General features: G+C 60.8%; 1 protein-coding gene across 1 annotated transcript in view; it reads left to right on the forward strand.

Moving 5' to 3' along the window:
• The window catches only part of LOC113190371 (voltage-dependent P/Q-type calcium channel subunit alpha-1A), a gene marked incomplete at its 5' end in the record, with an annotated part of 137,110 nt that overhangs the window by 92,207 nt on the left and 18,584 nt on the right, over positions 1 to 26,319 (forward strand). Inside the window, 11 exon segments of the mRNA XM_077796545.1 lie at positions 5,114 to 5,213; positions 6,889 to 7,049; positions 7,663 to 7,800; positions 9,344 to 9,545; positions 10,435 to 10,599; positions 13,837 to 13,947; positions 18,359 to 18,442; positions 20,855 to 20,860; positions 25,029 to 25,145; positions 25,452 to 25,517; positions 25,686 to 25,801. Of these exon segments, the coding sequence (XP_077652671.1) occupies positions 5,114 to 5,213; positions 6,889 to 7,049; positions 7,663 to 7,800; positions 9,344 to 9,545; positions 10,435 to 10,599; positions 13,837 to 13,947; positions 18,359 to 18,442; positions 20,855 to 20,860; positions 25,029 to 25,145; positions 25,452 to 25,517; positions 25,686 to 25,801 (1,266 nt within the window).

The raw sequence follows: 26,319 nt of genomic DNA on the forward strand, positions 1-26,319 counted from the left end.
TTCCCAAGCTGACCCCGTTTCTGCAGGGGGGCTGCAGAGGACCAGCACCCGAGCCCTGGTCGCTGTCCCGGGCCGTGGGTACCACGGCTGCGTCCAGGTCTGCAGGCTGGGACCTCGCTTTAAAGCATCCCATCTGCTCAAACAGGTGTCAGGGGCTGGGCAGAGCAAGAGCAGGTCCCACGCAGCCCCACAGTGATCACGAGGAGGGGGAAGAGGGTCCCGCCAGGGCCTCGGGGTGGCACAGACTCGGCCCCTTGATGGACGGACTGTTAGGCTCTCTCGAGTGCAGTCATGCTTCACTTATGATGGGGACACAGGGTGAGAACGCATCCCAAGATGATTGTCACTTTCTGTCACTCTGCAAACATCACAAAACAAACTTACACAAACCAGCCCTGCCCTGTCCCTGGGGGTCATGACCTGTGGGCCACCTGGACCAGGTGTCTTTACCCAGAGCTCAGCTGTGTGCCGTTGTTCCAGGGCATCCAGCCTTGCCTGCAGCTCACAGAACGAGCCACCTGCACCAGGCTTGGTGGCACACGTCTGTGATCCAGCTCCCCAGGAGGCTGAGACCGGAGGATCACAAGTTTCAAGGCCAGCCTCCAGACTTTAGTGAGACCCTGTCTCAAAACTTTAAAAAAAATTAATAAATAAGAAGGGAAGAAAGGAAGAAAAAAGAAATCTGGACATGTTTGAAGTGGAGAGCACTTGCCAGGGGGCCTGAGACCCTGAGGCCACTCCCCAGCACCCAGAGGGGGAACACAAAGCCACCTGCACCCTGGAGAGGTCCTGTTTAAAACTTTTTAAATCCTTCCTGTGCCAGGAAAGGTCAGGACAGGGATGCCAGCCCCCCACCCCACCCCCCGGCCTTGACAGGTTTGCAGATCTCGCAGGAAGTGGGAGCATGAGGTTTTAAGCGTTCTGGCAAGTGCCAGGAATTCTCTAGAACACAGCTTCATAGCAATGAGCGCACCACAGGGGGCACCTTAAAACCAGGACAGTGGGCTACAGTGGGCTGGAGAGGAGGCCGAGGCCCCGCCCTCCTCCCTGCTGAGTGTGCAGACCTGGCGCCGCTGGCTGGGCACCTTGATCCAGCCACTCCTGCACACCCGAGACCCAAACCTCCAAACAGCCAGAGCAGGAGCCCTGGAGCTGCTGCTGCCTGGTTCCCAAAGCCGCCCCCTGGCCGCAGGTTTCTGACCTCCTTTGCCTGAGGCGTGTGGCCTGTGAGGACTGTGTCGTCCTTTCTCGTCTTCCCATGCGGCTCTTCTCCTCTTGGATCTTCTGCTGTGTGTCCGTCTGCTCACAGAGAGGGCAGGACACCCCAGCCCTGGGCCAGCCTCCTCTCCCAGGACAGGCTCCCGCGTCCAGCTGAGTGTCCTCGTTCCCCGTGTCCCCTCGTAGGGACCCTGGGCTGGAGGGCAGGAGAGTCGCCCGGGTGCAGCCTTGACCCCCGGGGGCTGGGGAGGGGCACAGACCTCTCAGTGGACTCTGCGGCCACAGCCCACAGACAAGACCCAGGGCCCCGGGAGCCGGGGCTGCGAGGAGGAGGCTGCCCCTGGCTCTTCGGCCAGGTGGGTCGAGGCCGGGACCCTCCCCGGTGCCGTGACTGTGGCCCCGTCTCTGTGTGGGAGACGCCCTGGGTCCCCCGAGGGTGTGTCGAAGCCTCCTGCCAGTCTCCACCCTCCTGCCCGCTCCTGCCCTCTGCTCTGTGTGGTGTGTGTGTCCCTCATCGCTGACCAGCCATGTCTATGTGACCACCATGAACGCATCATTTCACCAGCCCTGGGCCAGCGTGGCCCGCTCCGTGCCCGTGCATGGGGCAGCCGGCTGACGTTCCCCGGCAGCCGGCAGATCATCATCCCACCCTCGCTGCCAAGGGTCCATCTGGTGCCGCCACTCGTCCCCCAGGGCAGGACCACAGCCGTCCCAGCTGGCACAGCACCCTGATCAAGCCGCTCCTGCATCCTCAGGAGCTGCGCTTCCAGGAAGCCAAAGAGGAGCCCTCGGGCTATCTGCCCCTCCCACGAGGGCACCATTTTTCTTATATCTGATGAAACCGAGGCACATCAGAGCTCCAGATAACGCACCTGGGTTTGAATCTCCACCTGCCACTTCCTGGCTGTGTGCCCTTGGGAAATCAGTCTCCCTCTCTGGGCTTTAGTTTCCTCATCTGGAAAATTGGCATAATGGTGCCATCTTCCTGCAGCCAAGTGCAGTGACATTCAGAAGACTTGGTCAATAGTTGAGGCTAACATTTCTGTCACCGGATGCCTCCTAGTCGTGAAAGTAGAAGCTACACAATCGCACGTGTGTCACTTAATTCTCCAATGCTGAACCCTGAGGACCCCGTGCTTTGGAGAGGCCGGCGGAAACTGCAGAAGCGTCTCCCTTTTAAATTCGGCAGGTTTTGTTTTATTTTAAGGGTCTCCCTGTGCTGCCCAGGCTGGCCTTGATCTCCTGGGCTCAGGAGACCCCCCTGCCTCAGCCTCCCTCGGAGCGACCACAGGCCCCTGCCGTGGCGTCTGGAGGCAGAACAGCCTCAACACCCACCCACGGTCCCGGGGCTCCCGCATCCCTCGCGCCCTGCCCTGGTCCAGCCTGGTGGTGCCGGAGTGGACTCAGGGCCCGAGGGACGCTGCAGACCCAGAACCGGCCTTGGGCCGGCCCAGGCTGGCCCTGAGACTGAGCCTGGTTCCAGGGCGGTCCTGGAGGGTGCGGCCGGTGCAGAGGACCCCGAGGGTGGCCTCTGCTGACCTGGGATTCCAAGGCCGCCGGGCACACTGGAGGCCAACGGCGGTGTCACAGATGAGGACCGCCAGGCAGAGGCAGGCAGAATTCAAACCCAGGTCCTTCCCCAAAATTCTGCCCCTTTCAGAGGCTCCCGCAGCCCCTGGCAGTGACCTGGACAGCTCTGGGGCGTCCTGCCGCTGGGACAGACTGGGACGGACTGGGCCTGCCCGGGGTGGGGGCCAGGGGGAGGGGCTTCCGTGGAAGGATGGACCCCAGGGTCAGAGCCGGAGCCCGGGGGGCTGGGGCGCCCGGGTGTGGCCAGTGTGTGTCCCGAGGCCGCTCACGATCTGTCTCTCCCTCCAACGCCACCTTGCCAGGAGCAGCACACGGTAAAGTCTCTCGCTCTGTCTCTCTCGCTCTGTCTCTCTCGCTCTGTCTCTCGTCCTCTGGGTCTCTTCCGTGGCCTGTGTCCTTGCTGCTGTCCTGTCTATGGAGGTGACCAGAACCTGCTCCCGAGGGCCACAGCCGCGACCCACCGGTTCTTGCAGAGACCACCGAGGCCAGGGGTGTCCTCTGGGTCCAAGCTCAGCAGGGCCAGGGAGCCGGGGCAGGGCGGCGGTGAGGGCCACGAGGGTCCCAGGACCCCGGAGGGAGCAGGCGCTGGCTCTAGGGGGCATGTGCCCTGCCCAGTGGCTGGAGGCTGAGGCAGGAGGATGGCGAGTTCGAGGCCAGCCTCAGCCACTCATACCAGGTGGCCGGCCTGAGCCAGAGACCCGCGCTGTGGCGCCTGTGTCCAGTGCTTCCTCCCAGGGAGCCGGTGGGTGCCAGGGGCCCCAAAGCCACCAAGGAGTGACCGTCTCCCCCCACGACCGGGTGCAGGATTCTGTGTCCTGCTCTGGCTGCCCCCACGGACTCAAGGCTCCCGTTCGGGTCGCAGCCCCGCGCTCCTGGGGGGACCTGGGTTTAAACCACGGCCCCGAGCTGCAGGCCCAGGCGGCCCCTTGGGTCCCCAAGAAACGAGGGGGGAGCCCGAGGGAGCAGATGGCGGGAAAGACCCTCTCGCGCTGCATGCCCTGGCGCCGGGCTGGGGTCCCTGGAGCCCGGAGGTTGGGGTCTGCAGCCCCGACTCCGACGTCGGGGGCGAGTGAGGGGTGGGGAGAAGAACCCGGTGATGTGGAGGATGGCCACGGAGGAGGTCGCAGCCGGGTGGAGGCTGAGATACTCCCCAAATGGCCCCAGAGGCTGCCTGAGCCGGAGGCAGGGAGGCAGGCCAGGGAGGCCAGGGAGGGGAGGTGCACCCAGGGTGCACAGAGAGGTAAGTGGGCACGGGTTTCCAGGAGCCCTGAGGGCCACACCTGGAAGTCACTTGCTCTTCTGAGAATTCAGAGCCCCAGCAAGCCGCCACCCTCGTTGGCCCCTGGGTACAGAAAAGAGGGAAGAGGAGCCGGGCGCAGTGGCTCAGGAGGCTGAGGCAGGAGGATCTCAAGTTCAGAGCAGCCTCAGCAACAGCAAGGTCCTAAGCAACTCAGTGAGACCCTGACTCTAAATAAATACAAAACAGGGCGGGGACGTGGCTCGGTGGCCACGTGACCCTGGGTCCCATCCTTGGTACCAAAAAAAAAAATAGGTGGAAGAGGAGACGCAGGCCTGGAGAGAGGGCGGCGGGACGGGGGTGGGTCTGACCTCAGAGGGTGGCCAAGAGGGACGGGACGTCCAGGCCGTGACCTCAGGGTGCAGATGAAGGACAGGTGGTTCTGGCTTGGTCACCTGGGTCGGTGCCATCGACAGCCTGGGCCACCCAGCGCCGTCCCCTGGAGTCTGAAGGTGGTGGCCGAGGGTGTGATGTCTGTGGGTGGCACGCGACGGCCCAGGCTGCTCTGCCGTCACCTCCCTGGCAGAGAGGGCTCGGGCGCCGTGGAACCCGGCGCCACCCGGCAGCTGGGAGGGCGGCTGCTGCCCCCGTGGGCCGGGGACGCGGAGGGGGCCTGGGGGCCACTTTAAATGCCCCCCGTCCTGCTGGGCGGAGGGGACGCCCGTCTGCTCGGAGCCCCCAAGACGGTGGCTAAGTGACACTCTGGCCACCAGACCCAGGCCAGGCGCTTTCTAGAGGTGGCCACGCAAGCCTTTGGGCCTGGGGCAGCGGGCGCCCCGTGCCAGTCCGGGGGCCACTGGGCACCTGCTCAGGTCCCGCCAAGGGGCAGAGCCTTCAGCAGACCCCAAAAATCAAGCCACGAGACCCGCTGCTCGCGGCTCCCTGAGCAGGGGGTGGGAAGCCAGCCCTGCGGGGAAGGGGAGGGTGGGAGCGCCCGGAGCTGGGGCCTCCCGCCTCCCAGCCTGACACCCAGCCTCTCTTCCCTCTCCCCCTCACATCCGTCCACAGTGGCAATAGCAAAGGGAAGGACATCAACACCATCAAATCTCTCCGCGTCCTCCGGGTGCTACGACCTCTGAAAACCATCAAGCGGTTGCCAAAGCTCAAGGTGAGACTGGGGCCCGTGGGGAGGGGGCCATCAGGTGGCCGTGTACAGTTGAACAAGTCACGCACTGCTCAAAACCACCACCACCCATGGAAGGAGCCGCTGGTAAAGCTCAGCGCTGGCTGCCCTCCTCTACGGGTCTGGGTGTTACTACAGATGGCCCGCAGGTGGCGGTGAAGGGCCCGACCTAAGGCCCCCGGGTGTGATTTCCCACCAGGTGAAACGTGTGGCCTTCAGGGTCCCTCTCCTCATCCTCACAGGGTGTCCCGTGGGCGACGGGCAGCAGGAAGCTGGGTTTCCGGTCGTACGTGACCTCTCACCTGCCTGGTCTAGGCCCCCAGACCCCACATTCCCAAAAGCTCCCTGTTCCAAAAAAGGACGGAAAACAAACCCTAGCATGCCCACAAGTGCGGTGCCACCGAGGGCCACCGGTATTCTCTCGACATGTCAGGCCGGCACTGGCTTCCCGTCAAGCCAGGTTATCAATTTTACTTTGAAAGGAGGAAGCACGGCCTCACCTCTCTCAAGTTCCAGAGCCCACTCTCACAGGAGGTCAAATGCGGATCTGTCGTTAACACGTGGCCAAGGACGGCCGCGCAGCGGCCCTGAGCCTGCTATGGGCCCGGGTTGGAGAGAGTGACCAGGGCAGACGGTCACCCCACAGTCGGAGGAGGAGGGGGAGGAGGTTGTGACCCGAGGTTCAGCCTCATCCAGACCAGCCTCTGATGTCCCCTCTGGAGGCAGCACCCTGAGGAATTTGGAATCCGTTGATGGTGTCCCTTCTTGGCTCGGTGACAACCAGAGGGACTGTGGCTGCCCTTTGGGGTCAGGGCTGGCACGGGGATGCTCCTCCCGGGGCGACTGGGGACCCTGCCTCTGTGTCCCACGAGGTGCCTTTGAGGTGGAACCGGCATTGCCCTGAGGAGCTGGGGCGAGGCCAGGGAGGCCAGGGAGAGCGCTGGGGCCGGGGGTGGGCCCTGGCTCCTGGGGAGCACAGAAGGGGTCCGTCTTGCGTCAGGCGCACCAGGTCACCTCAAAATCCAGAGAGCCCCTGACTGCCCGGGAGGAAGGAGGGAGGAGGCCAGGCACCGGGAGGCGGGGCTGTGGTGACAGGAACACAGGAGTGACAGGCGAGGCCTCTCCAGTGAGGATCCTCCCCTGGTCCTCAAGAGCCCACGCCAAATTGGAAAGGCCCTGGAAAGGGGCAGCCGGCCCAGGGGTTCAGGTGCATGGAAACCCAAGACCCAGGCTGGGTGTTGGTGGTGCCCACCTGTGACCCCAGCGACTCAGGAGGCTCAGGCAGGAGGATCCCAAGTTGGAGGCCAGCCTCAGCACCTTAGCAAGACCCTGCCTCAAAAAGAGCTGGGGACGTACCTCCGTGGCAGAGTGCCCCGGGTTCCACCTTCAGTGCCAAAGAGAAGGGGTTGGGGGGACACCCGAGACTAGACGAGTAGCAGCTCCGACACTTCCGCCAGCCAGGTGACCCTCCCTGAGTGACTTGGGCCTGGCCTCCGCGGTGAGGTAGCAGGTCAGGCCTCCCTCTGTATCTGCAAGGGACTGGCCCAAGATGCCCCTCGGATACCAAACTCCCTAAGGGGGCCGGGCGCGTCCCTGGGTGGCGACCGCAGAGCGCCGTGCGCCCCCTGGTGGCCGGCGCGCTCACGCCCCTCCGCCGCAGGCCGTGTTCGACTGCGTGGTGAACTCGCTCAAGAACGTCTTCAACATCCTCATCGTCTACATGCTCTTCATGTTCATCTTCGCCGTGGTGGCCGTGCAGCTCTTCAAGGGCAAGTTCTTCCACTGCACCGACGAGTCCAAGGAGTTCGAGAAGGACTGCCGGTGGGTGTCCCTGCCCAGGCAGCCCCCGGAGTGGGGACCGCGGGGACAGGAACAGGCTCTTGGGCCTGAGCCTGGGGATGAACCCAGGGCGGCTGCCTTCGCTCTGGAGGAGGGAGGTTGGCCATCTGAAGGCCCTGGGTGTCGCAGGATCAGTGGGAGCCGCTCTGCCTCTCGGTGACCTCTTAGCAAGCTCAGAGAGACTCAGGGAGACCCTGTCTCTAAGTAATAGATGAAGAGGGCTGGGGAGGTGGCTCAGGGGTCGAGTGCCCTGGGCTCAATCCCGGGACTGCACAGTTTTTAATTAATTAAATATAATAAAAAGGGCTGGGATGTGGCCCCGTGTGGAGCAGCCCGGGTTCCAGCCCAGCACCGAGAACCGACACCGCCAGGTGTGACTTGGCAGCTGGCCTTTCCCTGCTGCAGGGTGGGGACATCTCCAGGCAGCCTGGTCCCCATCTGGACCCACGTACAGCCCCCCAGAAAGCGCAGGAGGAGCCATCGGGGTCACTGCTTCTGGGCTGCCTGGGCTGCTGTCCCCCTTCCTCCTCCTGTCCCTGGGGGCCCAAGCCGAGTCCCGTCCCGTCCCGACTGGCTCACGGCCCCCCCTCGGCAGCGGCAAGTACCTGCTCTACGAGAAGAACGAGGTGAAGGCCCGGGACCGGGAGTGGAAGAAATACGAGTTCCACTACGACAACGTGCTGTGGGCCCTGCTGACCCTCTTCACCGTGTCCACGGGAGAAGGCTGGCCGCAGTAAGTGACCCTCGGGCGGGGCTCGGAGGGCGGGGCTCGGAGGGCGGGGCTCAGGGGGAGGGGCTCGGGAGGCGGGGCTCGGAGGGCGGGGCTCAGGGGGAGGGGCTCAGAGGGCGGGGCTCAGGGGGAGGGGCTCGGAGGGCGGGGCTCAGGGGGAGGAGCTCGGAGGGCGGGGTTTGTGGCAGGGCTGGGGCGGGGCTCGAAGGGCGGGGCGGGGCGGGGCTCAGATGACAGGGTTCCTGGGCGGGGCTCGGAGGGCAGGTCGCCCACCTCCCGAGACAGGAGGGACATCACCCAGCCCCCCCGAAAGTGCCCCTGCATCTGGGGACTGCACACTGCACAGAAGGGCCCCACAGGGCAGGTTCGCCCACCTGTCCCCATGATGAGGTGGGGATGTCACTGGGCCAGGGTGACACTCTCACCCAGGCCGGGCCAGGACCAGAGTGAGAGAGGAAAAGCCGATCGATCGTGCAAGCCCGGGTGGACCCCGTCTTTATTTTGGTATTTGGCCCAGTGGCCAAATACCCAGCTGGCGAGGCTGAGGCAGGAGGATCCCAAATTCAAAGCCAGCAACTTAGCGAGACCCTGTCTCAAAATAAAAAAATAAGAAGGGCTGGGGAGGTGGCTCAGTGGTCAAGTGGCCCTGGGTTCAACCCCTGGAACCATGATATGTGGCTCACGGTGGGCTTTTTGGAATTCATTTTGATGTTTTTTAATGTCACAGATTTTTTTTATCTTAATCTCTTGTATTTTGGGAGCCCCCATAATTTGTGTCCAAGGTAAATGTGTCTCCCACCTCACCCCTGGCCTAGTTCTCCTCCCAGAGGACTTGGGAAGGCCGGGATGAAGGCTGCAGAGTCTGGCATGTGCTGTCAGCACCTTTATCCCCAAGCCCACTTTGAATGAATTCTTAAAGACACCCCTTAGACAGCCTTTAATCCCACCTGTCAGAGAACCATTACAGTATACTTAATGATTTTATTTGAATAAGGCACCTAATAGTGACCTTCCAAAAAAATATATCATCTTGCACGCGTGAGCCTGTCACATCTACTCTTTGAAGGTGTGGCTTAAACAGAATTCTTCAGCAGTGCACACCCTTTGCAACTGTACAGGGCTTCCGTGCACATATGTGTTCCCCACTTGTCACACCTTCTCAGCACCCACCAACACTGTGCTTAAAAACTACCCCCCCACATGACAAACTCCTGCCCCTGTGACCCCCTACTTGCTCCCATTCATGACTGTTAACTTGGTTTCAAATCCCAACGTGACTGCTCCTGAGTAGGTGCCTTCCACGAGTCCCTTTCGTTGCTGAGCCTGGGCTCCCCATGTGCAGGAGGGCACCAGTAATGACCTCCCTGAGACGGTCACTGGGAAAGTAAATCAAGCTTTGAAAATCCCTCCCGGCACTTCACCGGCCCTAGATCCGCGGCAGGCTAGGTGGGGCCACCATCCGCCTTTCAAGGATCGGGGGCTTCCTCTTCCTGTCCCGCCCACCCTCACCCTCCCGCCCTCTTGGTCCCCCCACCATGCCACGCAGGGTCCTCAAGCACTCGGTGGACGCCACCTTCGAGAACCAGGGCCCCAGCCCGGGGTACCGCATGGAGATGTCCATCTTCTACGTGGTCTACTTCGTGGTCTTCCCCTTCTTCTTTGTCAACATCTTTGTGGCCTTGATCATCATCACCTTCCAGGAACAGGGGGACAAGATGATGGAGGAGTACAGCCTGGAGAAGAACGAGGTGCCGTCCCCTGCGTCCTGTGGAAACTGTCACGCACACCCAGGACCCCACTTCTGGGGGCACCTGGGGACCGAGGGCAGCCCCGCTGGGGTTTCCCGAGGAAAACACCCCTCACTGTATCGGTCAGTTCAGACCAGGGCCCGCAGCAGTAACGAGCAGCCCCGGGCATTTTCAAAGGCGCTGACTTCTGGCTCACGTCCCTTCGCCTGTCCCAACCGTGGGTGGCTCTTCTCCATGACATCTCTAGTCCTGTCCCGGGCTGGTACGGAGGCTGCGGCGCAGAGCAGGAGCAGGTGCAGCCCAGCTCTGGAGGCTGGGCCCTGAGTCGTGCCCGACACTTTTGCCCCATGTTCTTGAGCTCGAGGGAGCCCCATGTCCGTGTCGGACGTCAGGAGGGTGGGGAAGCAGCACCTTCCCGTGGGAGGGCCAGCAAGCGGTCACAAATGAAAGTCTAGTCACCGGGGAACAGCACGGGGGCCCTTTGCCCTCCTGGGACCACCCAGGCTGCTCAGAGGACCCAGGGCACCTGCCTTCTGTGCCACTGATCCCTCGGACTCAGTGGCCACTATTTCTCCTTCTCTTTATCCCTCCAAGAAAAGGAGAAGGAAAGCCAGGCGGCCCCTTAGAAAGAATGGCCAGGCCCCGAAGTCAGACCTCGGGTGTCATTCAGATTCGGCCCATGCAGCAGCTGAGCCATCTCAGGCAAGTGGCTCAGCCTCTCTGGGCCGAGACAGCGAGGCTGTTGATCAACCTTCTCTGCGGGGTTCCAGGGGATCACAGGGAAGCCGAGGTCCAGACACCCCTGGACTCCTGGGGCAGTGGGGTCGGCAGGGCCCGGCGCCGGGCCTCCCCACCCCTCCGCCTGCTCACGGCGGCCTCCTCCCCACAGCGGGCCTGCATCGACTTCGCCATCAGCGCCAAGCCGCTGACCAGACACATGCCGCAGGACAAGCGCAGCTTCCAGTACCGCATGTGGCAGTTTGTGGTGTCCCCGCCTTTCGAGTACACCATCATGGCCATGATCGCCCTCAACACCATCGTGCTGATGATGAAGGTGAGCCCCAGGCCTACCCTCGCCCCCAGCCAACGGGGTCGACTGCAGCGCCCCAGCCAGACCACACTCGGGGACGCCCGCGAGTTCCCTACCTGCTGTTCCCACTGCCCGCGCACTCCCCGCATTCAGCCTGCCCAGCTGCATGTGCAGACCCTTCTTCCAGGAAGCCTTCCCTGACTCCCTGGACCGCACAGAGGGCCCGTCCTCACCGCCTCCTGGCGATGACCTCAGTGTGGACGTGCAGCAGGACTTCCCTGCCCCTGAGGGCCCCAGGGAGCCCTCACCAGAGTCCCCAGGTTCAGAGGGGGCGAGAAGCCACACAGACGTCTGGTGGCTGAAGTGCAGGGAGAGGGCTGGGGCCTCGGGCCTGGAGCCTCCCGGGGTGGGAGCCACGTCCACGGGCCTGGGTTCAGGTCCAGCTCTGCACCAGCTCCCGGGCTCTGCTGGCCCCAGGGCGTCTGTTTCCCAGTCAGTGAGAGGAGGAGGGGTGAGGAGAGGACGCTGCAGCCTCCACCCCCTGGGCGTCAGAGGACCGAGGGAGGGAGCTGCCGTTCTCTTCGTTCTTCCCCAGCCCCGGAGTGGAGCCCAGGGCCTCGTGCGCGATGTGCCCGTGTCCACCACCTGGCCAGTCTCTTTTTCTTTTGTGCCAGGGATTGAACCCAGGGGTGCTGACCGCCGAGCCCCAGCCCCAGCCCGAGTTTGTATGTTGTTTGGAGACAGGGCCTCCCTAAATTGTTTAGGGCCTCACCATTGCTGAGGCTGGCTTTGAATTCACGATCCTCCTGCCTCAGCCTCCCGAGCCGCTGGGGTGACAGGTGTGGGGCTCTGCACCCAGCCTGGCTGTTAATTCTTGATAGTGAAAAAACTGGACCAAGCTCCCCTGAGGCCTCCCCTGCACGGTGGCCCTGCTCTGGGGAAAACGTCCCAGACAGTCCTCAGATGCCTAAACCACGGAAGGAGCCCGACCCGCCTGCACAGACCGGGCTCTTTCCCCCAACCCACGCACCCACTGGATGAAGGCTGTGAACCAGGGGCAGGGCCTCGGGGAGCCGGGCGGGCGCTGGTGCCAGGCCCTGGGCTCCACCCCAGCGGCACCAAAGGAAAAAAAATTAACGTTCAGTTGCCACAATGTCACCTGACCATTCAGTCACCATCGGTGGCGTCTGGTACGTTCACCGAGTTTGCCGCCCTGCCCACAATCGGGACACCCCCACCCCAACAAGAGGCCACCCCCACCCAGCGGCCAGCCGTCTGCACACTCTCTGGGTGACGTGCCTCTCACGCTGCAGCTGTTTTGGGTTTTGTTTAATTACTGTAAACAGGAGGCCCAGGACTATGCCCTTGAACTCTTCAGGAGGTTTGATTCCTTAAAAATCAAACTTTTGCCGGGCCCCTGGTGCGCGCCTGAAATCCCAGCGGCTCTGGAGGCTGAGGCAGGAGGATCCCGAGTTCAAAGCCAGCCTCAGCAATGGCGAGGCCCTAAGCCACTCAGAGAGACCCCGTCTCTAAATAAAATACAAAAGAGGGCTGGGGAAGGGGCTCAGTGGTCGAGTGCCCTGAGTTCAATCCCCAGGACCAAAAATAATTAAAAAATAAATAAATAAATAAAAGAATGAAGACAGGGCTGGAGATGTGGCTCAAGCGGTAGCGCGCTCGCCTGGCATGCGTGCGGCCAGGGTTCGATCCTCAGCACCACATACCAACAAAGATGTTGTGTCCACCAATAACTAATAAATAAATATTTAAAAAAAAAATAAAAGAATGAAGACAGTTGCACTTTTTCACTTAAGATTTACTTAGACCTCAATGGATATTAATCTTTTAAAAAAGAGAAGGCTGAGGGGCTGGGGCTGTAGCTCAGTTGGTAGGGTGCTTGCCTTGCATGCAAAGGCCCTGGGTTCAATCCCAGCACCAGAGAGAGAGAGAGAGAGAGAGAGAGAGAGAGATCTAAGCTGAGTGAGGTCCACCCCCATAGTCCCAGCTACACAGGCGCCTGAGGCAGGAGGCTCGCAGAGCCCAGGAGCACTAGACTGGCCCCAGACTGCAAGACCCTGCTCAGAGAGAGAGAGAGAGAGAGAGAGAGAGAGAGAGTGTGAGTTTTCTAGAAATGCTAAGGTTCTGATGGAGACGCCAATCACCTTTATGATCATTGCACGTCGTATACACGTGTAGAAACATCACACTGTGCTCCATAAAAATGAACAATTATGGGGCTGGGGATGTGGCTCAAGCGGTAGCACGCTCACCTGGCATGCGTGCGGCCCGGGTTCGATCCTCAGCACCACATACCAACAAAGATGTTGTGTCCGCCGAGAACTAAAAAATAAATATTAAAAATTCTCTCTCTCTCTCTCCTCTCTCACTCTCTCTTTTAAAAAAAAATGAACAATTATTATGTGTCAGTTAAAAATTATAAATGTTTTTTTTTAATTTCTTTATTTATTTTTTAGTTTTCAGCAGACATAACATCTTTGTTTGTATGTGGTTCGAACCCGGGCCGCACGCATGCCAGGCGAGCGCACTACCGCTTGAGCCACATCTCCAGCCCCCATAAATGTGTTTTTTTAATCTAAATTTTTTTTTTTTTAGTTTTCAATGGATCTTTATTTCATTTGTTTTTATGTGGTGCTGAGGATGAAACCCAGTGGTACAAGGGGCTGGGGCTGGGGCTCAGCGGTAGAGCACTGGCCTCACATGTGTGAGGCCCTGGGTTCCATCCTCAACACCACATAAAAATGAATAAATAAAATAAAGGAATTAAAAATTAAAAAAAAAATAAATAAAAAGCAAAATGCAAGTTGGGTGGGGTGGGGCACAGCTGTAACCCCAGCCACTGGGGAGGCTGAGGCAGGAGGATCGCAAGTTCAAGGCCAGCCTGGGCTACTTCGAAGACCCTCGGCAACTAAGCGAGACTCTGTCTCAAAAAGAATACGAAAAGGGCTGGGGCGGCAGCGGGTGGAGAAGCACCCGGGGCTCAGTCCAGTGCTGCACAAGGAAAAGAACAAGAGGTGCTACGGGGGGCGGTGGACACTGTCCTGCGCGGCCAGGCGGCCCAGGACACAGAGGCCGGGATGGTCTCGAGACAGTTTTGACTCTGAGCGTGCAAAGACTCCGGGCGGCGGGTCTGGACCCTCGGTGCTCCCTCACAGCCCTTGCTGGGCCTGGTGGGCGGGCCAGGTCACTCCTGGGAGGACGAGGGCCAGGCCACTCTGCTGCTGACACCCCCCCTCCCCCCAGTTCTACGGCGCCTCGGTGGCCTACGAGAACGCCCTGCGGGTGTTCAACATCGTCTTCACCTCGCTCTTCTCCCTGGAGTGCCTGCTCAAGGTCATGGCCTTTGGGATTCTGGTGAGTGGTCTGGGCTCTGCCCTGTGCTGGGGGCAGGCTCTGGGCGGGGCTGAGGGTCTCCCCACCCGGTCCCCAGGCCCCACCCAGGTGGCGGCTGCACAGCTCCCGTGACTTCAGCCTCTCCCCAGATAGTCAAGGGACACCAGTGAGACCAGGCACTTTGGTGACCTGCTGGGCCGGGGACATAAGGATTCAGTTTTTCCTCCAAAGGATCCCAAGGAGGGAAAGTAATTGTCATCCATTTCAGAGACAAGGAAGCAGACCAGGGAGGCCAAGTCTGGGGGATTCAAACAGTTTTACCCACAATCCACTGGGAGAGTCCACCTAACTGTGGAGCCAGCACCCAGACACCTCAGCCAGGCCAGGGAAGTCAGTGTCCAGCCTCCCCGCCTGCCTTGTGCTCTGAAGCTGTCGATTCTCCTCGACTCCATTTTTCTTTTTTTCTTTTTTTAATGCATTCCATGACCCGCTAACTTGATTCCGTCTCCTCTACTGCATGTAGTCTCAGCCCAGGACCCTCAGCCTCCAGGAGAGCTGAGGATGGGGGGAGGGGAGGTGTCTGTGAAATTAGGTGGGAGAAAATCACTTCTTTACTTTTCTCCAGCCACTAACTCAACTCGAGTGTTTTCTTTCATCTTGAAGGTAGATGTGCTGGTCAGTTTCCCATTACTGTGACAGAACACCTGAGGTTGTTTACTTATAAGGAGAAAAAGGTCACTCTGGCTCACAGTTTCAAAGGTCTCCGTCTGTGGTTGCTGGGCCTGCTTGGCCTTGAGCCTACAGTGAGGCTCATGGAAGGGCACAGGAGAGCAAGGTGGTCCCCACAAGGCAGCTGGGAAGCCAAGGAGAAAGGAAGAGGAAGGGCCAGGGTCCCGGGATCCTTCTCAAGGGCACGTCCCCAAGAACCTAACTTCCTCCTGGGGTTCCCCACCTCCAGTAGAGCCACAGCTGGAGAGCAAGCTCCAACACAGAGGCCCTGGGGCACACTCAGATCCCAACTGTAGGTTAGGGTGGCCTCTCGAAGGCCCCCAGGGAGAGGCCAAGCTGGACCTTGAACCAGGACGTCAGCTGTCCCGGGCCTCAGCCCCTGGTCTCAGCCAGCGGCTCAGGAGCCGGAGTCCCCCGTGCTACCCAGGGCTTACGGCCTCCTCCAAGGGAGCTCGCCCAGCCCCTCCCCACAGGGCCCCTGGGAGCGCCAGATCCAGGAGCCTGGTGCAGAGGGCCACCAGTAGGTGCTGGGAAGGGCTGTCAGAAAGGCCACCACTGGCCTTGGTCCCCCAGAGAAACGGCTTTGTCTCCATCAGCAGCACTTGGGGAGGTCTCTAAAGTCGAATGACGGGGGCTGGGGACACGGCTCAGCTGCTAGGGTGCTCGCCTCCCAGGCCAAGGCCCTGGGTTCAATTCCCCCCAAAAAAGGAATGATGGCCTAGGGCCACCTCCAGAGGCTCTGCCCACCAATATGTGCTGTGTGTGGTGTGTGGAGTGTGTGGTGCTGCGCTGTGTGGTGTGTGTGGTGTGGTGTGGTGTGGTGCTGTGTGGTGTGGTGTGTGTGGTGTGGTGCTGTGCTGTGTGGTGTGTATGGTGTGGTGCTGTGCTGTGTGGTGTGTGTGGTGCTGTGTGGTGCTGTGCTGTGTGGTGTGATGTGGTGCTGTGTGGTGCTGTGCTGTGTGGTGTGATGTGGTGCTGTGTGGTGTGGTGCTGCGCTGTGTGGTGCTGTGCTGTGCTGTGTGGTGTGTGTGGTGTGGTATGTGTGGTGCTGTGTGGTGTGGTGTTGTGCTGTGTGGTGCTGCGCTGTGTGGTGCTATGCTGTGCTGTGTGGTGCTGCGCTGTGTGGTGCTGTGCTGTGCTGTGTGGTGTGGTGTGGTGTGGTGTGGTGCTGTGCTGTGCTGTGTGGTGTGTGGTGCTGTGTGGTGCTGCGCTGTGTGGTGCTGTGTGGTGCTGTGTGGTGCTGTGCTGTGTGGTGCTGTACTGTGCTGTGTGGTGTGGTGTGGTGTGGTCTTTACAGTGTTGAGATTTGAGCCCAGGCAGACTCTCCTTACCTCTGAGCCACACCCTCAGAGGTAGAGCAAAGCTTTGTTTCTGTTTTTCGTGAGTCAGGGCCTCACGAAGCTGTTGAAGCTGACCTCAAACTTGTGATCCTCCTGCCTCAGCCTCCTGAGTCTCTGGGGTTCTAGGTGTGAGCCACTCTGCCCAACTAAATATGGGGGAGGGGTTATTTGTTTATTTTGGTGCTCGGGGTTGGACTAAGTCGCTGAGGCAGGCCTTCACCTTGTGAGCCTCCCGCCTCAGCCTCCCGAGTAGCTGGGGCTCCGGTGTGTGGATGTCCCATGAGTGCCCTGGGGTCTGAGTCACACCAGGACTGTCAAGCGCAGGGATCAGCACCAGCCTGGTGGAGGGGGCGTCCCAGAATTTTGGTCTCGGTGCCACCTACGGGCTGTGTGGCCCGGGGTGGAGCACAGGAAGATCAAGGCCCAGGCTCCTAGAACTGCCCCGCCCCCTGCCAGCTGTGTGGCCCCAACCAAGTCCTCTGGTCCCCAGGCCAAGAGGAGCTGGCCTCCACTGACCAAGCGGCTCTCCTGTGGGGCCGAGGCCCCCTGTCCCTCGCCCTTGCCAATCCTGCCCAGAGCTCCCCTTCCCATTTTAGACAAAGCCCCAACTTTCCCCCGTGGGAGTCAAGCAACAGAGGGGGCCCTGTACCCTGGGGCTCAAGGCGGGTCCCCAGACACCTGGGGGGCGGGCTTCACCTGGGGTTCCTCAGGAGCAGAGCTTGCCACAGGACTGAGTGCCAGGATGTGTCTGCAAAGTCACCTGGCCAAGGACAGGAGGTGGGGGCGGTGGGGAGGTCCAGGGAAGTCCAGGCCACTGGGGATCAGTTCCACTGGAGGCCTCCAGATGGCAGCAGAGGGCAGGGCTCCGAGGAGGGCGCTGCGTCCTCTCTGGCTGTGGTCACAGTCCAGGCTGCTTCCAGGGGCCCAGGGCAAAGTAGCCAGGTGGCCACAGAGAGGGGTCCACAGCCAGACCGCCCTGACCTCGCCCCATCTCCTCTGAAATGTGTGGGGACGTGGGTAGGTCCCAGCAGCCCCTGCCACACACCAGAAGTGCCTGCCTTCCTCTCAGGCAGTTTTCAAACAGTGTCACCTGCTGAATACTCAGTAGCGACAGTTGTGACCCCCTGCCCCCCAGAACCCCGAGGCCCGATGCTGCAACTCCGAGGGAAGCCTAGTTCTGAAATGTGGATCCTTCTAGGCTGCAGGGCTGCCTGGGGTCAGGCCCTCCGCTGGCCACTGAGAATGAGGCCCAGGTCCTGGCCCACGTTTGCCACGGGTCCCGCAGAGCCTGGAGGTGGGAGGTGTCTGTTTGACCCAGATTCTTAGATCCCAGCAGGGTGCTGGAGGAGGAAATTGGAGGAAGGCCCCTCTCCAAAAGGACCAAGCGTCCTCATTTCAGTGCCAAGTTAAGGGGAGCAGGGGACTCTCAGGGGGCTCAGGGCTGGGGTTTTTTATCAGATGGTGTGGGGTAATTCAAAATTTAAACAACACAGCTGTCCCAGGGTGTCTGAGTTGAGCCAGCTGCCAGCCCAGAGATGTATCAGTCAGGATAGATCAAGTTAAGCTGCAGTAACAAAAAACCCTACCTCTCAGTGGCTTTAATCAACAAAGGTGGTTTGGGTTTTTTCCCCCCACACTCGACACAGGGAATTTTGGCCTTCTGTTTACTCACGACCCAGGCTTATGGAATAGCTGCTATCTGGATGTTGCCGGTCACAGGCAGGAGTGACTACGCTACCTCAGCCACACAGCCCCATCTAACCAGGGGCCAGGAAGTGTAGCCCTGTGTGTGCCTGGAAGGCTTCAAGGCCCTTCCTCCAGTGCCCAGTGACCTCTGTCCTCCTCCTCCAGATCAGGAAATGGAGGCACAGAGAGATCAAGCCACTTGCCCACAGCCACACAGCTCCAGTAGTAGAGCTGGGATTTGAACCGAGAACCTTCCCTCCCTTAGTGGGTGTGCTGTAAGCACAGCAGGGTCCTAACCTAGACTCACCTGGGTGCAGAGCAGGGCCACCCCTCGGCTGCTGACCTCCTCCAAGTGAAAATGGGTGATGCTCTTTCCCTCTGGAGGCCTCGTGAGGCGAAGTGACGTCCTCTATAGAGCGAGCAGGGCTTGGAGAGCCCTCCCAAGTGTTGGAGAGAGGCCTCAGCCCCAGAGGGCAGCCCCCTCCCCAGCAAAGGAAGGCCAGGCCTGGAGGCCCCGAGAGGGGACTCAGCAGAAGCCCTCCAGCAGCCCTAGATTGGCAGCAGGGCCTTTGAGTGGGTGTGACTGTCCCCGGGCACCAGCTGTCCTGCCCCTGCCAGCTGGGGACGGGGGCCTGGAGCCCTTGTTGGCATCTCTGTCTTGTGGGTCCCTGTTCTAGAATTATTTCCGCGATGCCTGGAACATCTTCGACTTTGTGACTGTTCTGGGCAGCATCACAGATATCCTCGTGACCGAGTTTGGGGTAAGTCTCCTGCCGGCTTCTTTCTGGGGTCTCGGGGCTGGACTGGGGGGGGGGGCATGGCGGGGGGGGCGGGTACTGACGCTACAGATTCTGGTACCATAGTTGGCTGTGGCCAGTGCTTGGCCAGGACCTCAAGGAGACCCGGGGCCCCTGGGGACAGGGCAGCCCTTAGGAGGGGGACAGTGAGGGAGATGAGGGCATCCAAAGCCCAGACGCGGGGCTGCGCTACAGGGTGGGCTTCCCTGCCTCCCGGCCGTCGAGTGTGAACAAACAATGCGGATAGGTGTGTCAAGGGCCGGGGAGGCCCTGAAAGGCCCCCAGGCTAGCCCATCCGGACACCCAGTGGGGCCAGAGAGACCCCCGCTGTCACTTGTCTGTGCAGACCCTCTGCGGCTCACAGGCAGGAGGGCATCCTGGTCCTCAGGCCAAGGCAGGGGTGACACTCCCGGGACCCCAGGAGAGTCCCCAGGACACCCACCCTCCTCTGCCCCCGTAGGAGAGGCGGCAGGTCCTAGGTCCCAGGCCCTCAGCCCTTCCTTCGTTCCCAGACCCCAGAGGTCCTGCCCAGGCCCTCTCCTTGGCCATTTGCCAGCGAACCGAGGCTTGGGGCCCCTCGGGAGATGGTGGGGAAGAGACCCTCAAGGGGGAGCAGAAGGAGAAGAGTGTGGAGGTGGGGCCGGGTGGGATGGACCGCGCCTAATAACAGTAAAAATAATGCTAACCGCCGAGGACCGGCTGTGCCAAGCGTCTCCGTGACGGGCTCCTGCAGCAGAGCATCCCCCAAGGGGACGTCCTTCCCCTGAAAAGGACAGAGAGGAAGGGAAGGGACTCGGGCCACCAGCCGCCAGCCACCTGGGAGCTGTTACCTGCCCAGGCGCTGAAGTGCGGAGGGGCCAATTCAAGACCAAAGCCACAGAGCAGCAGGGGCCAGCCCACCGTCCCTCCTGACCCCCCAGGCACCGCCCACTGGCCTAGGCAACCCGGGGGAGTGAAGAGACCCGCCTGGTCACTCAGCCCGGCCCTGGTGACTCTGGGGAGCACCTTGGCAGCCCCAGGGCGTCCCCGCCTGTCACCCAGGAAGGAGATCCTGGGGCCCATCCCCCACCCTCCTTCCAGGAGGCTGCCACAGAGAAGGGGGCGTTGCTGATGGGTCCCGCCCAGCACCGGGGCATCACGGCCACCTCTGTGCCCTCAGCTGCAGCAGAGCCAGGAGCTCCCTCCCCAGCCCTGAAGGCTTTCTCTAGAGGAGTCTCCCCCACCTGCAGGCTTCCCCACCAGGACCCCCAGGTGCTCCTCCTTGGCAGAGAGCGAGGGTCTGACCCAGGGCCCCGCCGAGCGCAGGAGAGCCTGAAACCCATGTCCCTTTGGGTGAGGAGGCTGGGAGGGGCTGCTCAGCTCCCCAGGACAAGTGGAGGAAGTTGGTTGAAACTTGCATTTGCCAGTGAGAGATCTGCAGGGCCGGACGCCCAGCTGTGTGTCCTGTCTGGCCGGAAGGCATAGGAGCCTAGATACCAGGACATCGCAGTAGCCAAGCAGCCCTCCGTACCAGCCACCGGCGTGCGGGCAGCTGTGTCACCTGTGTCCTGTAGAGTGGTCAGAACTGGTGCAACTGATCCCATCAGTTCCTTATATGACTCCCATTCATGCACACATTGAGTGCCTACTGTGTGCCAGGCATGGTAATGATGCTGCATGGGGACACCTGCTCCCAGAGGTCGGGTGTTCTAGGGGGAGCGGCAGCGTTTTTACAGATGAGGACGCTCCACGTGAAATGCTTGGCACAGAGTCTCCCAGGAAGTCTCCCTAACGGTGGTTATTATTATTGTTATTGCTATTGTTGCCGTGGGTATCTGGGCAGTGTGGTAGCCAGCCCTGCATGGTCATATCCTGAGGGGAAGGCTTCAGGGGGTGTCTGGGCCCTCGGGCATGACCAGGTCCCAGCTGTTAGGTCTCAGGGCCCCCCTCTGCCTCCCAGGTAAGGCACCAGGTCTGAGGCCAGAGCCCGGCCACGCTGCAGCGGGGGGGGGAGCCAGGCCCCGGGAGGGCAGGTGGGGGGAGGGTGCCGAGCGGCCTGGGGACGGGTTGGCGCTGCGCGGTGGATAATGACTGTTTCTTGTCTTGTCTCTTTCCATGCCTGCTGTTTAAACTGTATATTGGCACAACGCCGTCTGAAAAACTCATCCAATCAAAATGCACTATGAAATTCATTTGTTCATCCATGACGTGGTCTGTGTGTTCATACACCAATGACTTATCTCCCAACCCACCGCCACCACCACCCCCACTCCCCGCCCGGAACCGAAACCCATTGGTTTTTTGGCACTGGTTACAAATCAACCTAAAAAACGCTGAACTCCGCCCCCAACCGCCCCCGCCCGCCCGCCCCCCTCCATCTTCAACATCCGCATCTAGAATCCGGTTGGTGTTACTTCTTTCTGAAGTCTAAATGCCTTACATTAACTGTGAAGCATCTCGCATCCGCACGCATGGCCTGCCCTGGCTTCCTGGGGGTGCCTGTCTCCCCTCCCTCCCGCTCCCGTCTGTCTGTCTCCCCGCCCCACCCGCCCTCCCCTCCCGCTCTGGGTGTTCCTCGCAGGTTCTGGATGGAGGGTTTCCATTCGGGTGGGTTTTCATCATTTGCAGAAAAAGGACTGTGCCTGGCCCGGTGTTCCATCCGGGACCCAAGGGCCGGCCAGCCAGCATCACCCACACGCAGCCCCCCAGGCCCACCAGCCCAGCCACCTCCCCACACTGCCGCCCGGTTCAGCTCGGGAAGCCCAAACCCACTGCCCACCTCCTGCCACCCCTGAGTCTCTTCCACTCTCTCCCCTCTGGCCTCCAGCCTCAACCCCTTGCAAGCCCACTGCTCCCCGGCCTCCATCAATAGACATGCTCCCAGGCCAGCAGGGAGGCCTCAGGGCGAGGCGGCATGCAAGCAAAAATTTAGGGACAGGGGAACCCAGAGTGGACAGACCCGGGTCTGGTGGCCCGCTGAGGCTCTCCCTGCAGCCCTGATAGGCAGGTGCTCATGCTGCACCCACACCCAGTAAGTGCTCAGCCAGCACACACCTGGCGCAGGTATGGCCTCTAATTCACACTTTTCCTCTCGTCTCTCTCTATGGCTTTACCTCTTGCACGCACACACACACACATGCACACACACGCTCACACACACACATGCACGCACACACACGCAGTCCCTCTCCTATATTACTTCCACCCACCCTGAAGGGCCACACCCCACCCAGCACACACCTCCTTCATCTCTCCCTCTGACTCTGCCCCTTCCCCTCCCACCTCTGCCCTTCTGCCCATCATCACCAAGGAGCCCCTGAAGGGCCCCACTGGTGGCATTTTGCACTGGATCCCTCCCTGCGGACAGCGCACTCCTCCACCGAACAGGGAATGATCACCAACTGCAAGGTGGGCAGAGCCAGCCACCGTCTCTGCCCCTTGCCTGAGTGAGGTGGGGGTGGCAGGTATTGGTCCAGTAACCCTTGACCTCCACTTGAAATCGTAGCTTCTCTGCAAGCTGAAGGCTGAGCAGCATGAACAAGGTAGAGAGGGGAGAAAAGGGCATTCCAGGCCCCAGGACGGTGGGTGAAAAGGCCCTGGGGCAGGGGAGAAAGCAGGGGTCCGGGCTGCAGGTGAGGGGGTGTGGCTGGAGCAAAGCGGCAGAGGAAAGCTAGCGGAGAGCTGGGGAGGGAGGGGCCCTGCCAGGGGACGCTGCTGTGGAATCTTAAGCACCAGGAAAGGCCTGGAAAGATTGAGGCGGTGATGTGATTTGAAATGGTTGAGATGAGAGCGCCTGGCTACAATGAGATGAGGCTGGGCTGGAGGTGGGCACCAGGTCCCAGAAAGAGGTGACAGGTGGCAGTGGAGGCAGCAGGGAACTGGAGGGACTGGCTCAGAGCATGGGGCTGGACTGGGCAGGAGGGAGCTGGCCCTGGGAGGAGGAGGAGTGGGCGTGGTGAGTTTGAGGTCCCCGCAGGACCCGGGAGGCAGGCAACCGGGCGTCTGGAGCTTTGGGCTGAGGTCGGGCAGGAGGAGGGGTCTGTAGGGGGCAGAATTTCTGTGCATCCCTTGGGCAGGTGGTTCCCATGTCCTTCTGCATGCTCGAAGGACACCAGGCTCTGAGCTGTCACTGGAGAGAGGACCACAAAGGGAAGGACTCCATGCCCCCAGGGCCTGTGGCCAGTGGCAGGGCAGGGTCTGGGGAAGCTAGGAGGGGGCTCTGGAGGCTCCGGGGGCACTCAGGACATGGTACAGGAAGAGACGGGTGGACGAGGGCTGCCGGGACCCTCGCCCCACCAGACCCCTCCGGTCCCTACCCCACCTCCCTCGTGTCTCCTCCCTCGGCTCCCCAGGGGCAGCATGCTGTCTGCACGTCTCCCTGCCAGATCCCGCTGCTTCCGCCTGGTGGCAGGCTCCATCCTGAGCCCCGAGACTGCTTCCAGGGCTGCCTGCCTCTGCATGCTCCCGAGTCCACATGTTATGATCCGCCCCATGGAAGGGATGGCTTGCACTCTGGGGGTGTACGGGAGGGGGCTGGGGACACCTGGGCTGTTGGCCCCGTCCCCAGGTGGAGCTGGGTGGCCAGGCAGGGCTGGGGTCAGGTCAGGGGCACGGAGGGTGATCTCTGAACCAAGCTGGGCTGGGGCTCTGGTGAGAACTTGGGTGTTCTCACTGACAGGCCAGTATGGTCAGGTAGGGCCCAGCCCCTTCGGCCACCAGGCCTAAGGGCCAGCTGCTGCATCCCATAGAACACCTGACTCCCCAGCCAACCGAGAGGCCTCTTGCCAACCTCGGAAATTCCACTCCCAGGCCAGAGCTACTGACAGACACAGGCCCCATAGCGGGGAGTCCCCCACAACCCTGTGCCCCAGAAGCACCAAGGACAATGTCCACGTCATCATTGCCCAAATTGGCACACGCTTGAAACCGGGAGGGTTGCTGCGATACCTGGGCTGCCTGTATGGGTCGCCCTGTGCCATTCGAAGGGTGAGGGCTCAGCACTGCTAGGCCTTGCCATGGGGCCTGAATCGCTGCTCCCACGAATCCCTTAGGCCAGACTCCAGGTGGGGTCCCCTTAGCAGGAGACCCACTACCCCCCGCCTCCCACCCCCCAAGTCCTAGCCAGCGACGGGAGGTTTCCACATCTGCCCGAGGCAGGGATCACTCAGAGGCCATGAGCCAGGAAAGCCAGCACCACTGCTAGAACGAGGGGCCTTGGAAAGCTGCAGGGCATGTGGCCAGCCTCCAGGGCCATAGGGGCCCAGGCCTGCCCCAAACCAGACAGTGACCAAATCCTATTTTTAAACGATGTCAACTATTTTTCATAATCAAATAAAAAGATGCTACTCAGGCCCAACAAATTAGCTTCACTGGCCAAACAGGTCCACTTGTGATTTCTAGCCCCCCAGCCAGGGTCCCCTGAAGCCTCAGGACGGTCATGTAAACACCCATGAGTTGTGACCACCATTCCCGCCAGCCTCCTGCTCCACTTTTAGCTTGGGTGGGAGGACACCGAGGCAGTGAGCAGACAAGCTTTTTTGAGCAAATCAGAGTCCATCCAGGGAGGTCCTGGGGGCAGGGACGGCCCCACCTCCCGGCCCCCCGCACCTGCCCCTTGGTGGGCTGGGGTTAATTCGGAGCTCACCCGCCCCATGGGAGCTGAGTCGTTCCTGCTTCCCGCAGGCCTGGTCCCGTGACACTCCACCCAGCCCCAGAAGCTGAGAAGCCATCCCTGAGAGGGGGGAAAAGGGCCCCAAATGCATCTTCTCCGACTCAGCGGGCAGCGAGGACTCACCCTGCAGCCGAACAGCCCCAGCTCCCTCCCGTCCTCCCCATTCCCGCTCGCCAAGGGGGTAAGGAAAGATGCTCTTCTGCTTCTCCCCATTGGCTCCAGCCGCTGCTCCTCTTGGCCGTGGGGTGAGGTCAGGGCGGGCAGGAGCGGGTGGGCAGCTCGGCAGGGCAGGGCAGGGCAGGGTGCCCGGTGAGTCCCGTGACAGATGCATTTCTGGCTCGGAGCGTAACATGCCCTCGGAACCCGCACATGTCCTCCAGGCCTGAGCGTGCTGGCGACCCCCACCCCGCCCCCGCCCCGGTGTTTGTGCATCGTACACGTGTGATGGGTTCCGCAACTTGACCCGCTTGTGTCCTATCGTCTCAGTGCATTTGGTTGTTGGGAGAAATAAAAACCATCTCGATTTTTTTCCTGATTGGATGATTCGGATATATTTTCTTTTCCTTGACCTTTTGTTATTTCTTTCCCACCCCGTTCCCTTCTCCTCCTTCCCCCTTTTCTTTCCTTTTCCCCACTGCGGGTGGGGCTGGCAGGGAGGGCGGATGCTTTTGAGTTGATGCCTTTCCTTCTTCCCACCCTCTGCCCCTGACTTCCTTCCTTTTTTCGAGTTTTCCCTCTGCACCATTGCATTAATAGTGCTTTCTCTCCTTTCCCTCCTTATTTGGGGTCTGGCTTGCTTTTTTCCTGTTGGTTGGCTTCATGTAGGGGCCTCTGTGAGTGGTGACAGCTCTGAGCTCCTGGGGTGGGTGGATGGTCACCCCTCTCCCTCCATCTCCCCAGAATAACTTCATCAACCTGAGTTTTCTCCGCCTCTTCCGAGCTGCCCGGCTCATCAAACTCCTCCGTCAGGGTTACACCATCCGCATTCTTCTCTGGACCTTCGTGCAGTCCTTCAAGGTGAGCCCCTGCCCCTGCCCCTGGCCCAGGGCTCAGAAGAGCGGACTCCTGTGCTCCAGAGGAATCAAACTGGACGTGACTCTGTGCAGGAGCCATCCTGGGATGCCATCTTCGGGGCTCCTATCTAACTTCCTGCCCCTGGGGTGTCTTCAGAGCTCTGAAGGCCTCATCACAGAGCCCCAGTGACCAGCGCTGGCGGGACTCGCGCAGCATGTGGCCCCCCGACCAGTGGGGGGCGCGCTGGGACAAGGGAAGGAAATGGTGGGCCAAGGGGCCCAGCACCCCTCACTGCCTTCCCTCCCGCAGGCCCTGCCCTATGTGTGCCTGCTGATTGCCATGCTCTTCTTCATCTACGCCATCATCGGGATGCAGGTGAGCGCGCACTCTCAGGTGTCGGGCCACCCAGAGGGGCAGCCGCCCCCAGGCAGGAGCGGCCCAGTGGAGCCCAAATCGGGTGGCAAAGAGATGGAGCTGGCTTCCCTGAAGCCACGGGCTGCGGGGCGGCAGGCTGGCCCTGGTGGTCACCCTCCCATTCCGCAGGTGTTTGGCAACATCGGCATCGACGTGGAGGACGAGGACAGTGATGAGGACGAGTTCCAAATCACTGAGCACAACAACTTCCGGACCTTCTTCCAGGCGCTCATGCTTCTCTTCCGGTGAGAGGGGGCGTGGCTTCTCCCTTCCACGGGTGGGGAGGCCTTCATTCTTCTCTTCCGGTGTGTGTGCCCACGTCCATCCCTTCCGGTGGGGAACATGCGCCAATCTCTTAAATGTCCCACTCTCCTCCTCCCTTTCTGGGGAGGTTTGGTACGGGCGTGCGGAGCGCAAGGGTCCATGGCAGGGCAGTTGCTGAAGGCCTTCTTCAGGCTTCAACTCGTTGAATCCCCCTGACTGCCTCCTGAGGTGGGGACGCTTGAAGTCCCCATCCGACACTTGAGGAAATTGAGGCTTAGGGCTGTGGAGGTTGATTCTTTGGTGAAGCCTGGATGCACGTCCTGCATTCGCCGAGCGGAGGTTTATTGAGCAGCTACTGTGTTCCAGGCACTGCCACACCCCGGGATACCGCAGAGGGAGAGGGAAAACACTTTCTATCCTTTGGAAGTTAATTTTCCCATGAGGAAGACACATAATTGGTAAAACAATTATAGGAGATCCTAGATGGAGATAAAATTTT

The sequence above is a fragment of the Urocitellus parryii genome, chromosome 3, assembly GCF_045843805.1.
Source record: "Urocitellus parryii isolate mUroPar1 chromosome 3, mUroPar1.hap1, whole genome shotgun sequence".
In the NCBI taxonomy this organism is placed as follows: domain Eukaryota; kingdom Metazoa; phylum Chordata; class Mammalia; order Rodentia; family Sciuridae; genus Urocitellus; species Urocitellus parryii.